Below are 19,787 nucleotides of genomic sequence, written 5' to 3' on the forward strand. Positions count from 1 at the left end.
CCAAACATCCATGACAAGCAAGATTACATACAGAAAATTTCTATTTTCTGCAAAGTGCTCAACAGACTACTGGTACTAAATATATGCTAATTAAGAGTACCCAGTACATGAACAAAGTTTTTTAAAAATGTTGTGTGGTTTGACAACTTAGCAATTCTGACCTCTTAAATCAGCCACTAGTTTGCATTTCATCAGTCAATTCCAAAAACACTAGGGTTTCCGACAAATGAGACTCTCATCCCACCCACAGGCAAAGGTTTTCTTCTTGTCCTTAAAATGGAAGATGGAAATTCTTTAAAAGAATTCTGACAGGTTTAAAGTCTTTCCCTACCTTTGTGCAGAAACATAGCACTTGCAGCTATCAGCTATAGGTTAACTCATTATATGTATACCCTGTGCCTTCTCCATGGTGCAATTCAAGCTAGTAAATATGGAGATGTTCCTAGAAAGTCTCCTTTCCAAGCCATGACTAGAGCCCATCATCTTTTCTCACCTACTCGTAGAGGCTTAGTTGGAGACCACATCATATTGACGAAAGTTCTGCTGACCTTAACACCAAGATTAGAACATGGATAGCTGGACAAGGAAAAAAGGAAACACTACTTCCTGCAATTAAAAACAATTTGTAATACTGCAAAATCTGTGAAGTTGGTAGATGGTTTCAAGCCCAGGCTTTTGGCCACGGGTGGCCACTATCTTTTCTCCTCCACTATCCTGCCCAGTCATTATACAAACCTATGGTGTAGCCACATTTGGAATACTGTGTACAGTTCAGGTAACTGTATTGCAAAAGGGACATTGTAGAACTGGAAGAGATGCAGAAGAGGATAACCAAAATGAGCAGGGATCTAGAACGCCTTCCTTACGAGGTAAAGGTAAAGTGTGCCAACAAGTCGATTTTGACTCCTACGCCCTGCCCTGGTAAGGCTACATTATTTGGGGCTTTTTAGTTAGAAAAAAAGATGGCTAAGGGGAGACATGATAGAAGTTTATAAAATTAATCATGGTGTGGAAAAAGTGGGTACAGAGAAGTTTTTCTCCCTCATTCTCAAGAATCAGGAGCCTTTCCGTTAAAATTAATCTCCAGGAAACGTAGGACTGAAAAAAGGAAGTACTTTTTCAGACAATGCATAATTAATCTATGGAATTATGTGCCATAGGCTATGAGGATGGTCACCAGCTCAGATGCCTTTAAAAGGGGCTTAGACAGATTCATGAAGGACAAATCTATCAATGGCTACTATCTTTGATGGCTATAGATTATCTCCAGGCTTGGAGGCAGCATGTCTCGAACATTAGTTGCAGAGGAGCAACAGCAGGAGAGGGGGCATGTTTTCACCTTCCCATTATGGGCTTCCCAGAGGCATCTGATGGGCCACTGTAGGGAACAGAATGCTGGACTAGACAGGTCTTGGGCCTGATCCAGTAAGGCTCTTCTTGTGTTCTTATAGTCTGACCCTTTGAGTGAAGAAGCTGGTTTGCCTTTGAGCTTGTTTACTACATAATGAAAACTGGTCTGACAACTTCTCATGCAACAATCTTCTTTATTTTGAAGATCTATTTTATATATAAGTTTTGTGCACCAATATATTAAAAATGGGAATGATGTTGATCACTAATTGTTCCTTGTAATTAATAACACATTATGCTAACAAAATTGGTTTGGATGTTTAAAAAAATAGTTTCTACTGGAAACCTGAACTGGAGAAATTTCATTAAAACCTGCACAGTTGGATATTTTTCTTATCGAGATGCAGTAATAAGTCTCTGCAATATATACATAAGAGCAGTTGCTCAAAGACAGGTTTCCTCAAAAAATTCCTCTGAATGTAAGATGGTTTCCTTTATAACATGATTACACCATCACTGGGAATGCTAATCTACAAACACTTCAGAATTAGACTGTAGAGGGAAATGGATAGACAACAATACAGATGTAAAATGTCTGCTAGTTAATTTCTATAGTTTTTAGTCAGCTAATGAATTCAAACTGTCTTTTCCCTTAATTTAGTTCAACATGCAAGTATTGCTAATCTCAGATTTTAACTTTCCATTCAGGCTGCATCAAAAACCAGCCCCATACCTATACTAAAGGAAATATATTAGGCATTAGGTTTGTGCCTGAAACGTTTTGGAGGCCATTATGAAGGCCTCTGAAACGTTTCGGCGCTGGGGGCGGTTTTGGCGCCGAAACGCTGATGGGGGTAGCACTAAAAGGGCGGGGGAGGGTGTACTCACCCCTCCCGCCGCATTTCCCCTGCCGGCACGCTGTTGTTTTTAAGCCCCTTGGGGCAGCAGCATTCCTCCCTGCCACCCCGTTGGCCGGAAGTCGCGAGCGTGCGTGCGCGCGCACACGGCAGAAGGGCATGCGCGCACACGCACGACGGGCGCACGCACGCTCGCGACTTCCGGCCAACGGGGTGGCAGGGAGGAACGCTGCTGCCCCAAGGGGCTTAAAAACAACAGCGTGCCAGCAGGGGAAATGCGGCGAGAGGGGTGAGTACACCCTCCCCCGCCCTTAAAGTGCTACCCCCGTCGGTGCCGAAGATTTTCGTGCACATCCCTATTAGGCATCGAATATAAACCTTATCAAGTCCTAGCTGGATGCCTGGCAACTAGAACAATAACTTTAACAATATACTAGATGAAGAGCATTGACCTTTACTAGAGGCAACTTCTTAGTCATACAGATCACCAGTCTTGCTTCCACAATACTTGGCATATCCTTTAAAATAAAGCTGTCAGAAAGTCACTTGGTTTGACTTGCCCACTCATGGGAGTATCAAAACTAAGGTACTTCCACGCTGCCTAGAATCTTGGTACATGTAATCCAAAATGCCACAATTCCTAGAGAAGTCTGCGAACACGACATTTTGGAACCCATTGGCCAGGACTTGAAGTTTACCTTGAAACTAAGGCCAACATTTCAACACAAAGCCACCTAACATACACGAGATTGAATTTTGGCCTGCAAAACTGTTATTGCTTTTTTATATTCTTGGATTGATTGTAGACCGGGAGAGGAAAGAATTTCAGTAGCAGTCAGGACCATGTTTGTAAGTCTGTGGAATGCAAACTCTATTCTCTAGTATACTTCATGATGTGTTACTTGCTTTAGCTTAATTTAACAAGTCATTGCAAAAGTCAGAGTTTATTCTCTAAGTTAGGAGTCATCAGTTTTTTCCAGATGTAGAATCAAATGTAAACCTCAACTTGCAACATGAAACCCACCTAGTTTTATGCCAAAGACACTTGTGCCGTTGAGTGCAACTTGCCACAATAGCAGCACAACCCAACCTGGGTCATGTCAAATCCCTATGGAGGGAGGGAGAGTGTGTGTTCGTTCTGGGTGCAAGGCTGAATCTTCCCCCCTGCTCATTATTTTCTCACAGAACTGCTTCATCCCAGCAATTTCCTTCTTGGTAGATATTACTTCTGGTCACATAATCATATTGGAGGAAGAATCAGGGTAGGGAAGATTTCGGCTCTCCTCTTCTACCCACTGTGTTGCATTTTAAATCCCCCTCCCCAAACACAGTGTATAGGGGATTGGCAACCACCTAACTAACAGGGGTCAGCAACTGTCATATCTAATCTGGCCTGTTACTATCTCTAGGGTGATGAGATGCGAAGGAGGTCAGACAACTTTCAATCATTGTACAAAAGAGAATATTGGCAGATGCTGTTTTGCCAACATTCCCTCTGTTATACATCTGTTGAAAGATACAGAAACCCTGTGCTAGCTATTGCATGTTTTAAAAAAATCTGAAAGCATCAACGAAAATGAGTGAGAGTAGTGGTGGTGATACCTCCATGTGACCCACCTTCAGGTGGGGCATGTACCTCTAATTGAAGACCAATGATCTAAACCATGGCTGCTCAACTTCGGCCCTCCTGTAGATATTGGCCTACAATTCCCATAAACCCTGGCTATTGGCCATTGTGGCTTGGTTTTTTGGGAGTTTTAGTCCAAAAACAGCTGGGGGGCCTAAGATGAGCAGGCCTGATGTAAACCCTTTGAATTAGAGACTCGGTCAGATCCCCAGCTGGTCTTTACAACCCCTGAAATGAGGAGGGATCTTTTTTGTTTCACATTAGGGACAACGTAGGCCATTCAGATGGATTTAAACTACAGCAGAGTGACAGGCTGTAATCCACTGCATCAATGAGTCTTAAGCATGCACATTTGTGCCAGTTAGAAAGGTAATTTGGTATGTAGCAAAATCTAGATTTTGATTCAGATTTTACTCAGCAATGTTCCACTGACATTTAAAGATAATACGAATCTGTCCTAAATCACAGTGCTTTAAATGAAGAATGAGTTATAAAATGTGTTAGTACGAAACTTAACTATGTCTTATTACAAGGAACAAAAACAGTACTTCCTTAACCCAAGGGCAGGTCTCTTTACATAGTTCAAACACTGCTGCTTTCCCCCTTTCTCCCCATCCCAAAAAGGGCTAGGCCAGAGCTACCCAGTTCAGTTGCAGGTCTTACCTATTACAAGCAACATGTATGCCTCTCCCTTGAGGGCTGAGCAATGCTGAAAATATATCTATGATGTACAATGAAGCTCTATTTTTTTTTACTCCAACCCTAGGAGCTAAAGAAAGTCAAACACAAAGTTGTGCACTGCAGACTATCAAACCCCCAGTAGTTAACACAGAAGACATGTCAGCCATTTTAAGCAGTCGATTAACCCACTTTCCTGCCATGGAGAGTTTAACTAGATGCCTGCTGTCATGTGATAGGAGGTCGGGGGGCTCTTCATCCTTTGTATCTCAGCCATTAAAAGAAAGCATGTATCATCTTAAGTATGACCAAAAACCACATCATTAAGGTCCAAGACTCAAAATCACTCAAACATATTCTTTGCCCTCAGTAGAAGAGACTTTTAAATAACTTGATTATTTGCCTGTATCACCATGTATTTAAAGAACGATAGCATACAGGTCTACCTCAGATTGGAAATGCACAGAAGGAGTACATCTCAATTTATTTGTTAACAGGACAGGTGGACAAAAAATTCATTTTTCATTCCACACTTAACATTAATGTATTTTCCCCTTTAGTCCACCTGTCCTCATTAAGTGGCTACAAACATTTGCTGCTTCTAATTTTATTTCTGGTCACTTATGATGTGAGAAGCTAGCCATTGGTAGTGTCTGGCCATGCACAAATATTTACCAAATCACTACTGTCCCAAATTCCTGACAGGCAGAAAATGTGTATTAAGTTTTACTTCACCATGTGGTCAGAGATTAGAACTAACTAGTTTCCAACATGACTACATATACACACAGCCATTTTGTAGTAAGCAATCACTGCAATTCTACTCTGATTTTTTAAACTTTGCATTATTTGCTGAGAAAATATGAATTTTAATTTTCAAACATTACTTGAATTCTTATTTTAACATCTTCAAGAATCACAATTTTGCATTTGTCAGCATATGAATGGGGAAAGCTTAGCTTCTGCATCTTGCAACACCAAAGATAATTACTGGTCTAGACTTAACAGACATTATTTAGGAGTTAACGGAAGTCACAGTTCGTCACCATCCTATCATGAGGTTCAGGTGAAGAAATGGATCAACCACAGGAAATGTAAACCAAAACTGCAGAGCTAAATTTTACTATCAAATGCATAATTAATGGCACCTCACTGAAAGGCTCACATTCAGACAATAATCTAAACTACAGTTGAAATAATCAAGAATGAACCTGCTCTCCTGGCTGACATGCTCTCCCCTCCCCTCCCCCTCTGTGCACCCAAGGAGATCAAAAGCTTCTGCTTTCACATTTGAACCACAGTTCCTCATTACATCTGAATTCAAGGAACTGTGGTTTGTTCACAAACCACAGCTCCCCGAGTTTAGATGCAGTAAGTTAACTGTGGTTAGTTCAAAATCAAATGCTTTCAATCTTCTCTGACAGGTGAAGTGGGGAGGAGAAGCAGATGAGCCTGTAAGGAAGGAAGACTCATTCAGAATAATCTAAATCTGAAGCAAACCTAAATAGGCACATGATCTTGCATAACAACCACATATATTTATTTGTTTGTTTTTCAGATTTGTAGACTGCCTCAAATGTCCATCTCTGGGTGGTTTACAACAACATCAAACAGATTAAAATGAAAACCTTACAACAATTTAATACCACAGTCCAGTTTCATCCAAAAAAGCTTTGGTGAAAAAATAGTCTTTATAGACTTTTTCAAAGTTGCCAGAGGGGAGGCAAAGGTGAGGCCCTTTTTTCAGCAGGGAACACATTCTCGGGTTTTGAGGCAACGACAGAGAATATCTGTCCCTGCATAGCCACCAGATGAGCCAGTGGCAAGTGCACACAGACCTCTCCAGATTATCTCAATGGGGTGGGTGGGGCTCATGGTGAAGATAACATTTTCTTAAATACCCAGGGCCTAAGCCATTTAGGGCTTTATAGGTTATAACCAGTACGACCTCAACCTCAAACATCAGGGAGAGGTTTGGATCCAGAAGCACCCTCAGACTGTGACCTGTTCCTTCTGGGGAAATGTGACCCCATCCAGAACCAGCCAGAGATCCAAAAGGACCAACAGAGTCACACTCCCTCTGTCAACAATCCCTAATTGGAGATCATCCATTAGGCCAAGCAAGGCAGTCTCCACCACACAGCCCACCCAAAAGCCAGTTTGAAATAGGTCTAGATAATCAGTTTCCTCCAAGACTGTATGGAGCTGGGAGGCCACCACCCTCTCAATTACCTTGCCCAACCACAGAAGGTTGGAGACAGACCTAAAGTTGCTCAACTCAGAGGGATCCAATGCAGGCTTCTTCAGAAGAGATTGAATGATTGCCTCCTTAAAGCAAGTAGGCACCCTGCCTTCCCTCAGAGAAGGATTTATTATCTCTAGCAGGCCTTCTACCACAACCAACCTGCCAGTTTTATACAGGTGAACCTTGATATTTGAGAGGGTTCCATTCTCTGCTACAGCCGCGGATATGGAAACTGTAAATATCAAGTTATTGAAGTCAATGAGATTGTGGGGGTTAGGTTCCCGGTCAGCCGGAAATGGCTGAAAATTGGCAGTATTTCGTGGGGGCGGGAGCTTCTTACCTTACTCTGCTGCCCCCCCCCAATCGTGCTGTGGCCCCAAACTGGCCAGAAATTGGGGTTTTCTTTTCTGTTTTAAACAAAGACGGGACCATTTTGTGGCCCCATAGAAGAAAATGGCAGATGGAGATGACCTCCGTGGTCGTTTCCGGCCACCTCTGACCCACAGATAAGCAAGGCTGGCATCCCCCCACCCCCACAGTATGCCGAGGTCAGGTGTCTTTTTCCCAACGGATATGCAAATCCACAGAATGCAAGGTCCCCCTGTATAAGCCATGTCAGACAAAGGTCAAGAGAACAGGTGGTAGGCCACACCGCTCTAAGCAGCTTATCCACATTCTCAGGAGTCACAAACTAGAACTGAGCCAGTCTAACCACATAAGAGGAGTTGCTGGACACCTCCGCATCAGACACTGCAATAATTGTGGGATAAGAGTCTATGTCAGCACCAATACGAGAGATTTTATCCACAAGGAACTCATTAAAAGTGCCATAACGGGTAACAGATGGTTCCAACTTCTGATTCAAGGAAGGAGAGGCACGAACCAGCCCTCTCACAACCCTGAACAACTCTGTTGGACTAGAGCTTGCGGATACAATACAGGCAGAAAAGAATCACTTCTTTGCCACATGTATTACCTGAGCATAGATCTTCAAAAGTGCTCTGTGCTGTAATCTGTCGGATTTAAGTTGAGTCTTTCTCCACTTGCACTCCAGTCTACCTTGACACTTCAGCCCCCATAGTAAAAGAACCTCAAGTGTTTGTTGAATAATAATCAAAGATCTTGTCATGAAATCAATAATCGGAGAATACTCCCACCATATGTCAGACACCATCTCTTTATAAATTCCAGAATAAGTCATTTTTTAGAAAGCTGTGTGTCCATACAAGCCTGAATAGATCAGCATTTATTTGCCGAGATAACTTCCTGTCTGTTCCTGAGGCATGCTGGGAATACCCTATATTCTAGGATGGACTCCGATTACGGGGGGAAACATATGAACAGCCCTGCTAGATCAGGCCCAAGGCCTATCTAGTCCAGCATCCTGTTTCACACTGTGGCCCACCAGATACCTCTGGAGAGCCCACAGACAAGGTGAGGGCATACCCTCTCTCCTGCTGTTGCTCCCTGCAACTGGTATTGAGAGGCATTGTGCCTCTGAATCTGGAGGTGGCCCAAAGCCACCAGAGTAGTAGTTATTACTATAAATTACATTTATAGTTTTAAATAATTTTAATTATGGGTTTTAATTAATTCATTTACAAGATTAAAAACATTTGATTTAATGTTTTAAATGATTTTAATTGTAAACCGCCCAAAAACGCAAGTTTTGGGCGGTATAGAAATATTTTAAATAAAATAAATAAATAAATAAATAAAATAAAATCGGAAGACCTATCCTTCATGAATTTGTCTAGGCCCCTTTTAAAACCATCGAAACTGGTGGCAATCACCACATCCTGTGGCAAATAATTACACAGATTAATTATGTGCTGTGTGAAAAAGTACTTCCTCTTATCGGTCCTAAATTTCCTAATCTTCACTTTCATGGGATGGGAACTTCTGGGCAATCCAACTGGGCATTTCTTAAGACCAGAGATCCATTTAGTTTAGCATTCCATTTCCACCAGAAGTGTGTTGGTCTTTCAGGTCGCACTACATTATTGCTTTTATAGGAGTTTGTGTGAACAGTCAAGCATTTATCCACAAGACAGATCATGTTGATTGACTGATTGATTACATGCGGTCAAGTCGGTGTCATCTCTTAGCGACCACATAGATACTCTCCAGGATAAGCTGCCTTCAATTTGGCCTTTAAGGTCTCTCAGTGGTACATTCATTGCTGTCATAATCAAGCCCATCCACCTTGCTGCTGGACGTCTTCGTCTCTTTCCTTCAACTTTTCTCAGCATTATAAACTTCTCAAGGGAGCTGGCTCTTTGCATAATGTGTCCAAAGTATGATAGTTTGAGCCTGGTCATTTGTGCCTCGAGTGAAAATGCTGGATTAATTTGTTCTATGATCCATTCGTTTTGTTTTCCTGGCTGTCCATGGTATCCTCAAAAGTCTTCTTCAGCACCAAAGTTCAAAAGCATCAATACTTTTTCAATCTTGCCTCTTCAAACTCCAGCTTTCGCATCCATAGAGTGCCACGGGAAAAACCATTGTCTGAACAATTCAAATTTTGGTAGGTATGGACATGTCACAGCATCTAAATATCCTTTGCAAGGCCTTCATTGCAGCCCTACCAAGTGCTAGTCTGCAGCGTATTTCTTGACTGCTGGATCCTTTACTGTTAACAGTCGATCATAAAAGGCAGAAGCTATCTACCACTTCAAGATCTTCATTGTCAATTCTGAGGCTGGTTGCTGTACCCATTGTCATTAGTTTAGTCTTCTTTACATTTAATTGTAGTCCCATTTTTTCCACTATGTTTCTTGGCTTTCATTACTAGAGCTTGCAGATCATCCTCATTCTCAGCTATAAGAATGGCATCATCAGCGTAGTAATGGTCATTGATGTTTCTTCCTACAACTTTAAAACCATGCTTATCTTCTTCTAAACCAGCTTCTCTCAGTATATGTTCAGCATATAAATTGAATAAAGGAAAAAGTATACAGCCTTGTCTTTCACCTTTGCCAATCTGGAAACAGTCTGTTTCACCATGTTCTGTCTGGACTTTGGCGTTCTGCCCTGTGTATAGGTTTCTCATGAGAACAATGAGATGTTCTGGAACCCCATTTTCCTAAGGATATTCCACAACTTGATATGATCGATGCAATTGAAGGCTTTTCTGTCATCAATAAAGCACCTATTGACTTCTTTCTGGTATTCTTTGGCTTTCTCAATCATCCAGCGTGCATCAGCAATGATGTCTCTTGTTCCTCGGCCTTTTCTGAAACTGGCTTGAACATCCAGCATTTCCCTTTCCACGTAGGGTTCTAATCTACATTGGATGATCCTGAGCTTTTTTTTTGCTAGCATGTGAAATTAAGGATACTACCTTAACCTGCACAGAGCATCTGCATGCTAGTACTTGATTGCTCCCCTCACCCCCTGCCACAGCCCCCCTCACCACAGAGATCTCTCCACCTTCACTTGAGCTGCACTCCTGCTCCTCCTCCTCCATCCAGTTATTTCCATACCTCTCACTCCTTTTGGTCACTCCTCCATCCCTCTCACCCCTCTTGGCTGCGGCTGCAGCATTGTGGGAACCTATTGGCCAAGCTGCAGCCTCCTATCCCTAGAGACCTCCCCACCCTCACCTGAGCCCTGCTCCTCCCCACAGAAGTAGCAGCGATTGACCAGGCCCTTCCTCGCTGCAGCCACCGCCATGGCTGCTCGTTCCCCTCAGGCTGCTGACAGGCCCGGGTTCAACGCTTGCATGCCTGCCTGCCTCCGCCAATGGCGCAAACAGCAGCAGTGACTGGGCCCTTCCTTGCTGCTGCCGCCATGGCCACTCATTCACTTTAGGCCACTGAGAGGCTCAGGCCCATCCCTCGCCCTCCCTTTCTCTCTCCTCCACTCGCTTTCCCCCTCTGTCTGTCTACCCTCCTGTCTTTTTTCTTTCTTTCTCTCTCTCTGTCCGTTCCTGATGTAATAGATCTTATTCATCTTGTTTCCTCATCTAATTCACATGACAGCAGCCTCCTTCTCTTGAAGGGGCTCTTTCTTCCGTCACGACCCCTCTCTTCGCAGACCCCTGCCCACTATCCTTTTATATATATAGATTCCTCTCCTCTACAATCAAGAACATCTTCCGACCAGTATCAGTTGCATTCCAACTGACCTTAACCATCAGGCTCCTCCTCCCTATATGCATATGAAATCTCCACTGCCCAATCAGGTGCTTTTGCTCATGAACTCTCACGAGAGCTGCCACACACAGGATTAGCCATGGGTATGCCTTAGAGCAGGCTTCCCCAAACTGCGGCCCTCCAGATGTTGCTGAACTACAACTCCCAGCATACCCAGCCACAATAAATTATGGCTAAGGATGCTGGGAGTTGTAGTTTAGCAACCTCTGGAGGGCTGCAGTTTGGGGAAGCCTGCCTTAGAGAATTAAATAGATATAAGACAGATAGTGCAGTGGTTTTCAAAATCTGTTAAGTCTCCTCTCAGATCATGTTACTAAAGAAAAAACCACTATCCTCTAAAAACAGTTTGTTTAGTACACAATATGTTCTGAATATTTATCCAATTACTTAATATTTAAGTAATATGGATATTTAAGCTAATATGGTGTCATCAGAAATTACATTTCAGATTATCAAGTCCAAATTCCAGGGTCTAGCCACAAGTTGCTATCTAACCAAAACAGTGCTTGTTGTGAGAAGTCAACTTGTGCAGAGGAGAATTCATTCAAAGTACCTCAGCAAACCACTAACTATCCTAAGCTTTGAAAAAACAAGATGTCAACTGATTGGTTATTAATAATCTTTCATGGAAGTGCATTTCTAGTTGCCACTGTAAAGCTCCCCTCTTTTTGTTTGTTTCTATGAGCCATAACAGACAATTAAAAACACAAGCTACAAAATGTGCAACACATTTTCATTCTTTATATATATCACGAGCTATTTGTGCACATCCTACAAATTCAAAAACTTCATCTATAACAAAATACCTTAAGTATATTTTGCATGATTCGCCACATTTTCACATGTATTTAACTGAGTATGAGAGAGAAGTATCTGGGTATGTGCATATTTATCAGTATGTTAATCTGCAAACCTGGTTATGTACATTTCTTAATGGTAGAGTGGTGCATTACTTCAAGCAATCAGAACACTCCTTGAAATTCCCTATCAGTTAACTATATTAAGCTTCCAAATTTACACAATATTTACCGGTAAATGTGCCAGGAAAATAAGGAAATCTCACGCTGCTGTGGATTTTGCAACCCCTGCCATCAGATTTGCAGTGCTCCCAGTCAAATCCACATAGGAAGCCACATATGGCTGACCACTAGGAGAGCTGCAAAACAGATTAAGAAAAAGAAGAGAAAATCCAGTTAGACTAGCGTTCCTATTTTGGGTAAAAGGAGTTGCCGCAAATAAGCTAAAAACTGGAAGACTTAACAGCTTATTTGCATTGCTTTTTAATTTATCAAGACAGAAAATCTCAAAAACCGACTATTTTTACTGCCACCCACTAAAGCACTTACAAATAATATTTTGTTATTTTAGCGAGTTAGGTTTGCTTCTTAGAGAAGCAAACAAATACCTGCAAGTCAAGGTCACTGGTTTCTATATTTTTAAGTAGTGAGGGGTCAAGCTCTATTCTGAGCTAATTTGAAAAGCAGTAATATGCAATATTACTACAATAGCCTAGTGGTACAGCTGAGGCAGAGTTCTTCAATGCTCTGTCTCATTTTCAGTTCTTAGATCAAAGATAGATTAAAGTTTAATGTTATGAATCCTGTATTTCCACCACAATGCATACCAAGATCACATTTGCAAGGAGGCTGCATTAATCTAGATCAGTGATCTTCATTATTTTTCAAGTGGGGACCGGACCACTTTGGAAAAAGAAAAGAAAAAACCTTCTGTATGATAGCCATTTCCCACCACACTGACCTCCACACAGAACCTTTCCCAAGAACCAGTGGGGTCCCTTTAAAAAAGAACCACCTTTTTGGAAGGTGTGCACAGAGCTCTGGGAAGCATAGTCCATCCCAGCATTCTCTCAATAGAGCTCACCTTCCAAGGTGGTGCTGGGGCTCAAGAGGGCTTCAAACTATTGATAGGATTACTGGAGAGCCCGTCCTGACAGATATTCTTTCATGCACCTGCACACTAATTTTCATAACAAACAGCCTCTGCAAAAGGCACACCCCCATTGTTACACCAGGAAGAGAGCAGTCAGACACAATGCATTCCTCCCAAGTCCACCCAAACAATTCTAGACAGCAAAGCATGACAGTAGGAATGTGCCCCCAAAGCAGGTTTGGGGATATAAGTATTCCCAGTTCCATGACCCAGTGTGTTCCCTTATGCTTTACACTTGGGACTCCAGCAGATGCTCCAGCAAGCAATCTTGGTGCTTCCTCGTGTATTACACTTGGGACTCCACTGCAGCAGTGTGCTCTCCCATGCTATACACTGAAAACTCCAAGGATCCCATGCAGCCATCTCTGTGCTCCCTTGTATGATGTACTTGGGACTTATTAGGCACTGCTTTGGCCCTCCTGCACCCCAAAAAGAGCTCAAATCGATCCTTGTGCCAATCCATTCAGCTTGCTGCACACCTATAGGAAGCTAGACCCACAGATAAGCTATTCTCGTTGGCATCCCTCCTTATATTAACCTCTACATCCCTTCTGCTTCTGTCACACTAAGATTCTGCAGCCCAGACATCATATCATCCAGATCAGGTGAATATGAACCTTTGTCACTCCTTGGGCCCCGAAACTATTTCTGCTCCTTTTTCTTAAATCCAATCCCATCTCTCTCTATCTCAACCTTCTCTCTCGCCCGCCTGGGAAATTTACACAATTAGACCTTAAGCTAAAACGCCTCATTGCATTTGGTTTATTTAGAAACATACTTTATTGCTCTTTAAGCTAGGAACACCTCATTGTAGTTAAATTGCTTAGTAATGTATTTTTATTGATCTAATCACACCATTCTCTTCCTGTATCCCCCTTATTTCAAATAAAGTCTTTTTATTTGGAAGCTATATCCTTGTCTCAAATCCAGTAATTTCTTGAGTCCAAATGTTTGCACAAATTCAAACTGGTGGTGCTGACTCCTTTAACAGCCAATTCCCACACAGGCCAAACACTGGGGGTGCTGACCCATCACCCCTGGGCCATTTCCATTAACAGGAACAATGTGGAGTATTTTGCTTCGGCCAAATAGGTCTAATAAACAGTTAGGGAGCCACACTAAGGGTCGATGGGACCTGCCACTGGATCTCAGACCTTGCAATGATAATACTGGTCTTGATAAAAGATTACTACAGTATGGAGAGAATCTTATAGTTAAGGAAGAAACAACAAGATAATGGTCTAAAGGCTGTGTGTCTAGGACAGGGGATAACACAACATCTGGGAAGTGACAAAAGCAACAAGAAAGAAAATATATATGAGTAGGGAAAGTAGAACTCCTCCTTTATTGAGTTCAGCTCCAAGACCTTGCCAGAACCCTAAAGATAAAGACTCAGCAAGAAAGCTGAAGACACAGAATTGGACCGGGAAGACTTTATGGGTTGATGAGTGTATTTTAGTCACAAACAACAGATGGGAGCTGAAGTTGAGAACAAACATACCAACAGCATGCAGGGTGAGAAAGTAATTGGGACAACAAGGTCTGAACTCTATGGATCACCCACATCTATCACATCCAAAACATATTGTAGAGCGCAATTGTATCTCCTCAAGTCTAAATCCTTTTAAATTTATCTAAAATATTCAGTTAAATTACTGTTCCTTGAAAATACTGCAGAAATTGGACACAATATTCCAAAAGAAGCCCCATCGCTGCTTGACCGTCACAAAATACTATGGTATCCCCACTGAAATGCATGTAAGGTAAAGGTAAAGTGTTCTGTCAAGTCAATTTTGACTCCTGGCGCCCACAGAGACCTATGGATGGATGTAACATCTGCTAAAACAGCATTTCCTTCCTTTCAGGCTATATCACAATCATCTTGGAATAGTCAACCATCTCAAGGCTCTTTCTTCCTACACTGTTTTTAACCGATGAGCTTCTACCACTGAAACAAAAGCCTAATAATCTAGAGAACTAAATATGGGGTTCTGCACCATTGTTCTCTCTAAAAAAAATTTCAACTGTGTGTGGAATGAGTTTTATTCATTCATTAATTAGATTTATTCTGAGTGGCAGTATGTGCACACATGCATTCAGAGTGGGACCTTCCTGATTAAACCTGAGTGGGATCTAAAAATAACTAAGCAGACATCAAAAAGCGTGAGCGCGCACACACACATGTGCCGGCCTTAGAAGGAACACTGTTCTGCACTCAAACTGGTACCCATGTTTTTGTGTCTTTTTTGAAAGTGTTGTTACATAAACAGAAATGCTCTCTCCTCCAAGCAAGAGATAAGGCTGCATTGCTCATCTGGAAGCAAGTTATGTCAACAGCAATGCCATTTACAATTATTTTACCACAGATAGTAACAATCCATTTCCTATAAACTCAAAACAATATCAACAGGACAAAACTGCAAGCAATACCCAATGAAAACAGCTCAGTGCAATGTAAAATTTCAGACATGATCCTCTTGGGTAAGTTGCTACATTGCTACTTCAAATCATGAGAAAAGGCATCAACAGAAACACAAGCCCAACAAAGGATGCAATATGGAGTTGTCATGGGACATTGGGACACAACAACTAATCATTTTGACCAGGGTGGATTTGATTTAAATCAAACTGATTTAAATCACAATTTAAATCACTAGCAGGGTGGATAAAAATCAATGATTTTTTTTTTAATCAAAAAAATCTGATTTAAATTTTTAAAAATCCAATTTTTTTGATTTAAATCAAATCCACCCTGATTTTGACACAATGATGCACAGGGGTATCACTGCACTTTATCAGCCTGTGCTGATAAAAGTCTGGCGCCAGCTGACCTCCCTCCAGCCCCAATTCCTCTATAAGTAATTTATGTTATATATAATTAAGAAAAAAAAATTAGTATTTGATATATAGACAGACACTGGAAAGAGGGTTGCACATGTGTACACAAATATAAAAGAACGTAACAGTAGCCTAAAAACACCAGTTTGCAGGCTGTCCATTGAAATCACAATATCTTGCCTTTTAGTATTTTATCTTGGGATCCTCTTTTCACATACATAACAGGTTTCCATACATAAGTTTCCAAAATCATACTTATTTATTACATTTGTAAGTAAAGCGTGTCGTCGAGTCAGTGTCGACTCCTGGAGACCACAGAGCCCTGTGGTTGTCTCTGGTAGAATACAAGAGGAGTTTACCATTGCCTCCTCCTGCGCAGTATAAAATGATGCCTTTCAGCATCTTCCTATATTGCTGCTGCTCGATATAGGAGTTTCCCATAGTGTAGGAAACGTAGCAGCGGGGATTCGAACCGGCAACCTCTGGCTTGATAATCAAGTCATTTCCCACTGCGCCATTAGGTGACTATTACATTTGTACATACCAAAAGTCTATCTCTGGGCAGTTTACATAAAATAAATTAAAACAGGAATTAAAACCTTAAAACAATTTAAAACTACACATCTAGTTAAGAAGATTGGGTGAATAAGTTGTCTTTAGAGACTTTTTAGAAGTTGCCAGAGATGGGGAGGTGCTTATTTCAGCAGGGAACACATTGCAGAGTCTTGAGGTGGCAACAGAGAAGGTTCATCCTGTGTAACCACCAGATGAGCTGGTGGCAACTGCAGACAAACCTCTCCGAATGATCTCAATAAGCAGGGTCCATAGCAAAGACAATGTTCTCTTAATGTGGCAATACAAGGCATATCAAACTCAAAACGTTGAGTGTGGCAGGACTATGTTCCATGACACAGTATAATAAAACTATTGCTACTCACCTGGGAAATACAGCATTTACTTATTACATTTATAGAGCAGAACCTTGCTATTTGCAGTTCCATGTGTTCATGGGTATTTGAAACCCATTTTCAGTATCTGCAGATACTAAAGGGGATAGCTCACCTGTCAGCGGTTCCTAGAGGGTCGGAAGTGACTGTAGGTTCCTAGAGGGTCGGAAGTGACACTTCCAGCCACTATTTTATCTGCAAGAGCCCAGGAGAATACAGGAGGAACTTTTCCCTAAGATCTTTGCAATTATGCAGTTGAGTGTCTAACGCATATGCCAGTGAACTGTTCCTGTCTCTCTGCTCATATTACAATTGACCTAGTAGGAGAGCTGGTCTTGTGGTGGCAAGCATGAATTGTCCCATTTGATAAGCAGGGTCCACCCTGGATTTATTTATTTGTTTTATTTATTATTAAAACTTTTATACCGCCCTTCCAAAAGACTCAGGGCGGTTTACATTAAAACACCATTAAAATCAATTAATAATTTAAAAAAATTATAAAGCATAAAACAATTAAATAATCAGAACAATTTAAAAACAAGTTTTAAAAAGCTGGGAAAGCCTGGTTGAAGAGATGTGTTTTCAGGTGTTTTCTGAAAATTGCCAGAGATGGGGAGGATCGTATCTCAGCAGGGAGCACATTCCACAATCTCGGGGCAGCAGCCGAGAAGGCCCGTCTCTGTGTAGCCACCAAACGAGTTGGTGGTAACTGGAGATGGACCTCCTCAAGTGACCTCAGCGGCTGGTGGGGCTCATAGCGAAGAAGACGCTCTCTTAAATACCCAGGGCCTAAGCCGTTTAGGGCTTTATAAGTTATAACTAGCACTTTGTATTTTGCCCGGAAACCTATTGGCAGCCAGTGTAACTCCATCAACAAAGGAGTAATGTGGTCTCTCCAAGATGACCCAGAGACCAACCTGGCTGCCGCATTCTGAACCAACTGAAGTTTCCGGACTACGTACAAAGGCAGCCCCACGTAGAGCGCATTACAGAAGTCCAGTCTGGAGGTTACCAACAAATGTACCACTGTTTTGAGGTCATTGATCTTGAGAAACAGGCGCAGCTGGCGTATCAGCCGGAGCTGATAGAAAGCACCCCTGGATTGCATTTGAAGGAAGACTACATGTGTGAGCACTGTAAGATAACTCCCCTTAGGGGGTGGAGCTACTCTGGGAATAGCATCTGCATGCTCTTCCAAGTTCCTTCCGTGGCATCTCCAGACAGGGCTGAGACAGACTCCTGCCAGCAGAAGCTGCTGCCAGTCTGTGTAGACAATAATGAGCTAGATGGACCAATGACTGCAATATGGCTACTTCCTATGTACAACTGGCATCTGCCACATCGCTGCACTTTATTTCCCCAGCTGGAGGAAGAAATGCAGCAAAGTGCAATGGCTGCTGTTTCTGCATGTTTTCACCCCTCCTGACACAAGAGAGCACATACATACCATGAACGACTCTTTGTCAGATTCTGTGATGCTGGGACCCTACAGATATAACCACTATGCATACAGGTGACTATTTGGTCAGAAAGAAAAGGTTTCAGCAATTTTGACAGCTGACCACTATAGTAGGGAAAACATTTGCAGTGCAGAGAAATGTCTTCTCCCACCACACTGTTCCAGTTTGCTTGAGAGGACTGAATCTTAAAACAAAGGACTTCCATTCTGTCTGCTACTGTTCCATCAATGAAGGCTGGAAGCAAGAAGATTGGACAAACCCAGAACGCATACCCTGTATCTAATATTGGTCCTATGTGGCTATGATTCTTTCTGGTTGGGAGCAAACCTGAGGCATGTGCTCTCTCTCAGTTCTATTCATGTTCAGGCTCTATATACTTCAAATATCAGTTTAGATTATTTCTCCCCACCTTTATGATTTGATTCAATTAAACAAACAGTTTTGTATTTAGCTATTCACTCAGGCCAAGTATCAGTTCCTTCTCTGCATGTATCTTGCTAAATCCAATGCTCAAGACAACACTGTCAGAAACAGTATCATCCCCTTGTATTTTGTTAATCCTTAACACCTTACCACCCAAAATGCAGGGTGGGGGTGTGGAGGGACTTCAAACACACAATGAGAATCCACTGACTATTTTAGCTTTTGGATATACTGGAGTGCAAGAGAACTGCTAAGTAGAAATAACTTATCTTCAAGGCTAACACCTTTCTTGTTTCTCTTACATTTTGAGACAGACTTTGAAACCTTGCCTTTAAATACAAAGCCAACATGCTCAGTAGTCATAAAACAAGACATGCTCTTACAAAACTAACAAGCTACTTCTAACACACAGGTTCTGTTCAGACAGGTTAAGAGCTTTCCACACTATGTACTTTTCTTTGGTCTCTAAACCACTAATCAGTTGACAGATGCACCATCAATAGTCAGCTACTTTTTCAGGGGGGGAAATGAGTATCCTCTTTTAAAGCCATAGACTTTGGACAATAATTAATGCCATTTAATGCTTCATATTAAACCACCTGTGCATCGATAAATGCAAATGTCTTCAGTTGTAATACACTGGCTTCTCAGTTTTAAACACTGTGGAAACTGCACGAGTTCATAAGAACCAAGTTTTTGTGCAAAGTGAAATTTTATAGCCTTGTTTTTTATACTTGTTTTTAAAGGTATTTTAATTGGTTTTCATTGTTTTTGAATTGTTTTTATATTGTTTTTAGCACTATATTTTCAATTGTGTGTTTTTATGTCTTTTAAAAGTTGTTCTACACCACCCAGAGCCTCTGGATGGGGTGGTTTATAAATGTAATAAATAAATAAATAAATAAAATGTGAGAAGCCATAAAAGCAATACCTTACTGCTATGTTAATAATGATCTTTTGTAATATTTGTCTAGCACCACACCTCAATCTGAAGTGGGTAACTGGGCTGAATAAAAAGTGTTTTAGGTAGGATGTTGCCACAGGTGAAATTTTAGTTTTACTTTGAAGTTATGAGCATGAAATGTTTACATTTATATAATATACTGTATATAAATACTTCACTGTTAAGTAGTTTCCAATCCTTCTGGGATATGTTGTTCAGTCATTTGTATGGTCTAATGGGTTCAGGCTTTTGGTATCCTGCTTAGTTTCTACTTCATTCACCACCACTGAAACTTTCATGTTCACCACACAC

General features: G+C 41.5%; 1 protein-coding gene across 7 annotated transcripts in view; it reads right to left on the minus strand.

Annotated features, from left to right (window-relative positions):
* Positions 1 to 19,787, minus strand: part of CNOT6 (CCR4-NOT transcription complex subunit 6) — a 58,866-nt gene that overhangs the window by 35,311 nt on the left and 3,768 nt on the right. For 3 of the 7 annotated variants that reach the window (XM_053292730.1, XM_053292727.1, XM_053292729.1), the window contains exons 2-3: positions 11,944 to 12,070; positions 162 to 270 (exon numbers count right to left, since the gene is read on the minus strand). The exons of 2 other annotated variants lie outside the window; for them this stretch is intronic. In XM_053292730.1, coding sequence (XP_053148705.1) covers positions 162 to 192 — 31 coding nt within the window. In that variant the 5' untranslated portion in view covers positions 193 to 270; positions 11,944 to 12,070. The remainder of the gene's footprint in view (positions 1 to 161; positions 271 to 11,943; positions 12,071 to 19,787) is intronic. 2 more of the 7 variants (XM_053292732.1, XM_053292734.1) reach the window with 1 other exon arrangement.

The sequence above is a fragment of the Hemicordylus capensis genome, chromosome 2, assembly GCF_027244095.1.
Source record: "Hemicordylus capensis ecotype Gifberg chromosome 2, rHemCap1.1.pri, whole genome shotgun sequence".
Taxonomy (NCBI): domain Eukaryota; kingdom Metazoa; phylum Chordata; class Lepidosauria; order Squamata; family Cordylidae; genus Hemicordylus; species Hemicordylus capensis.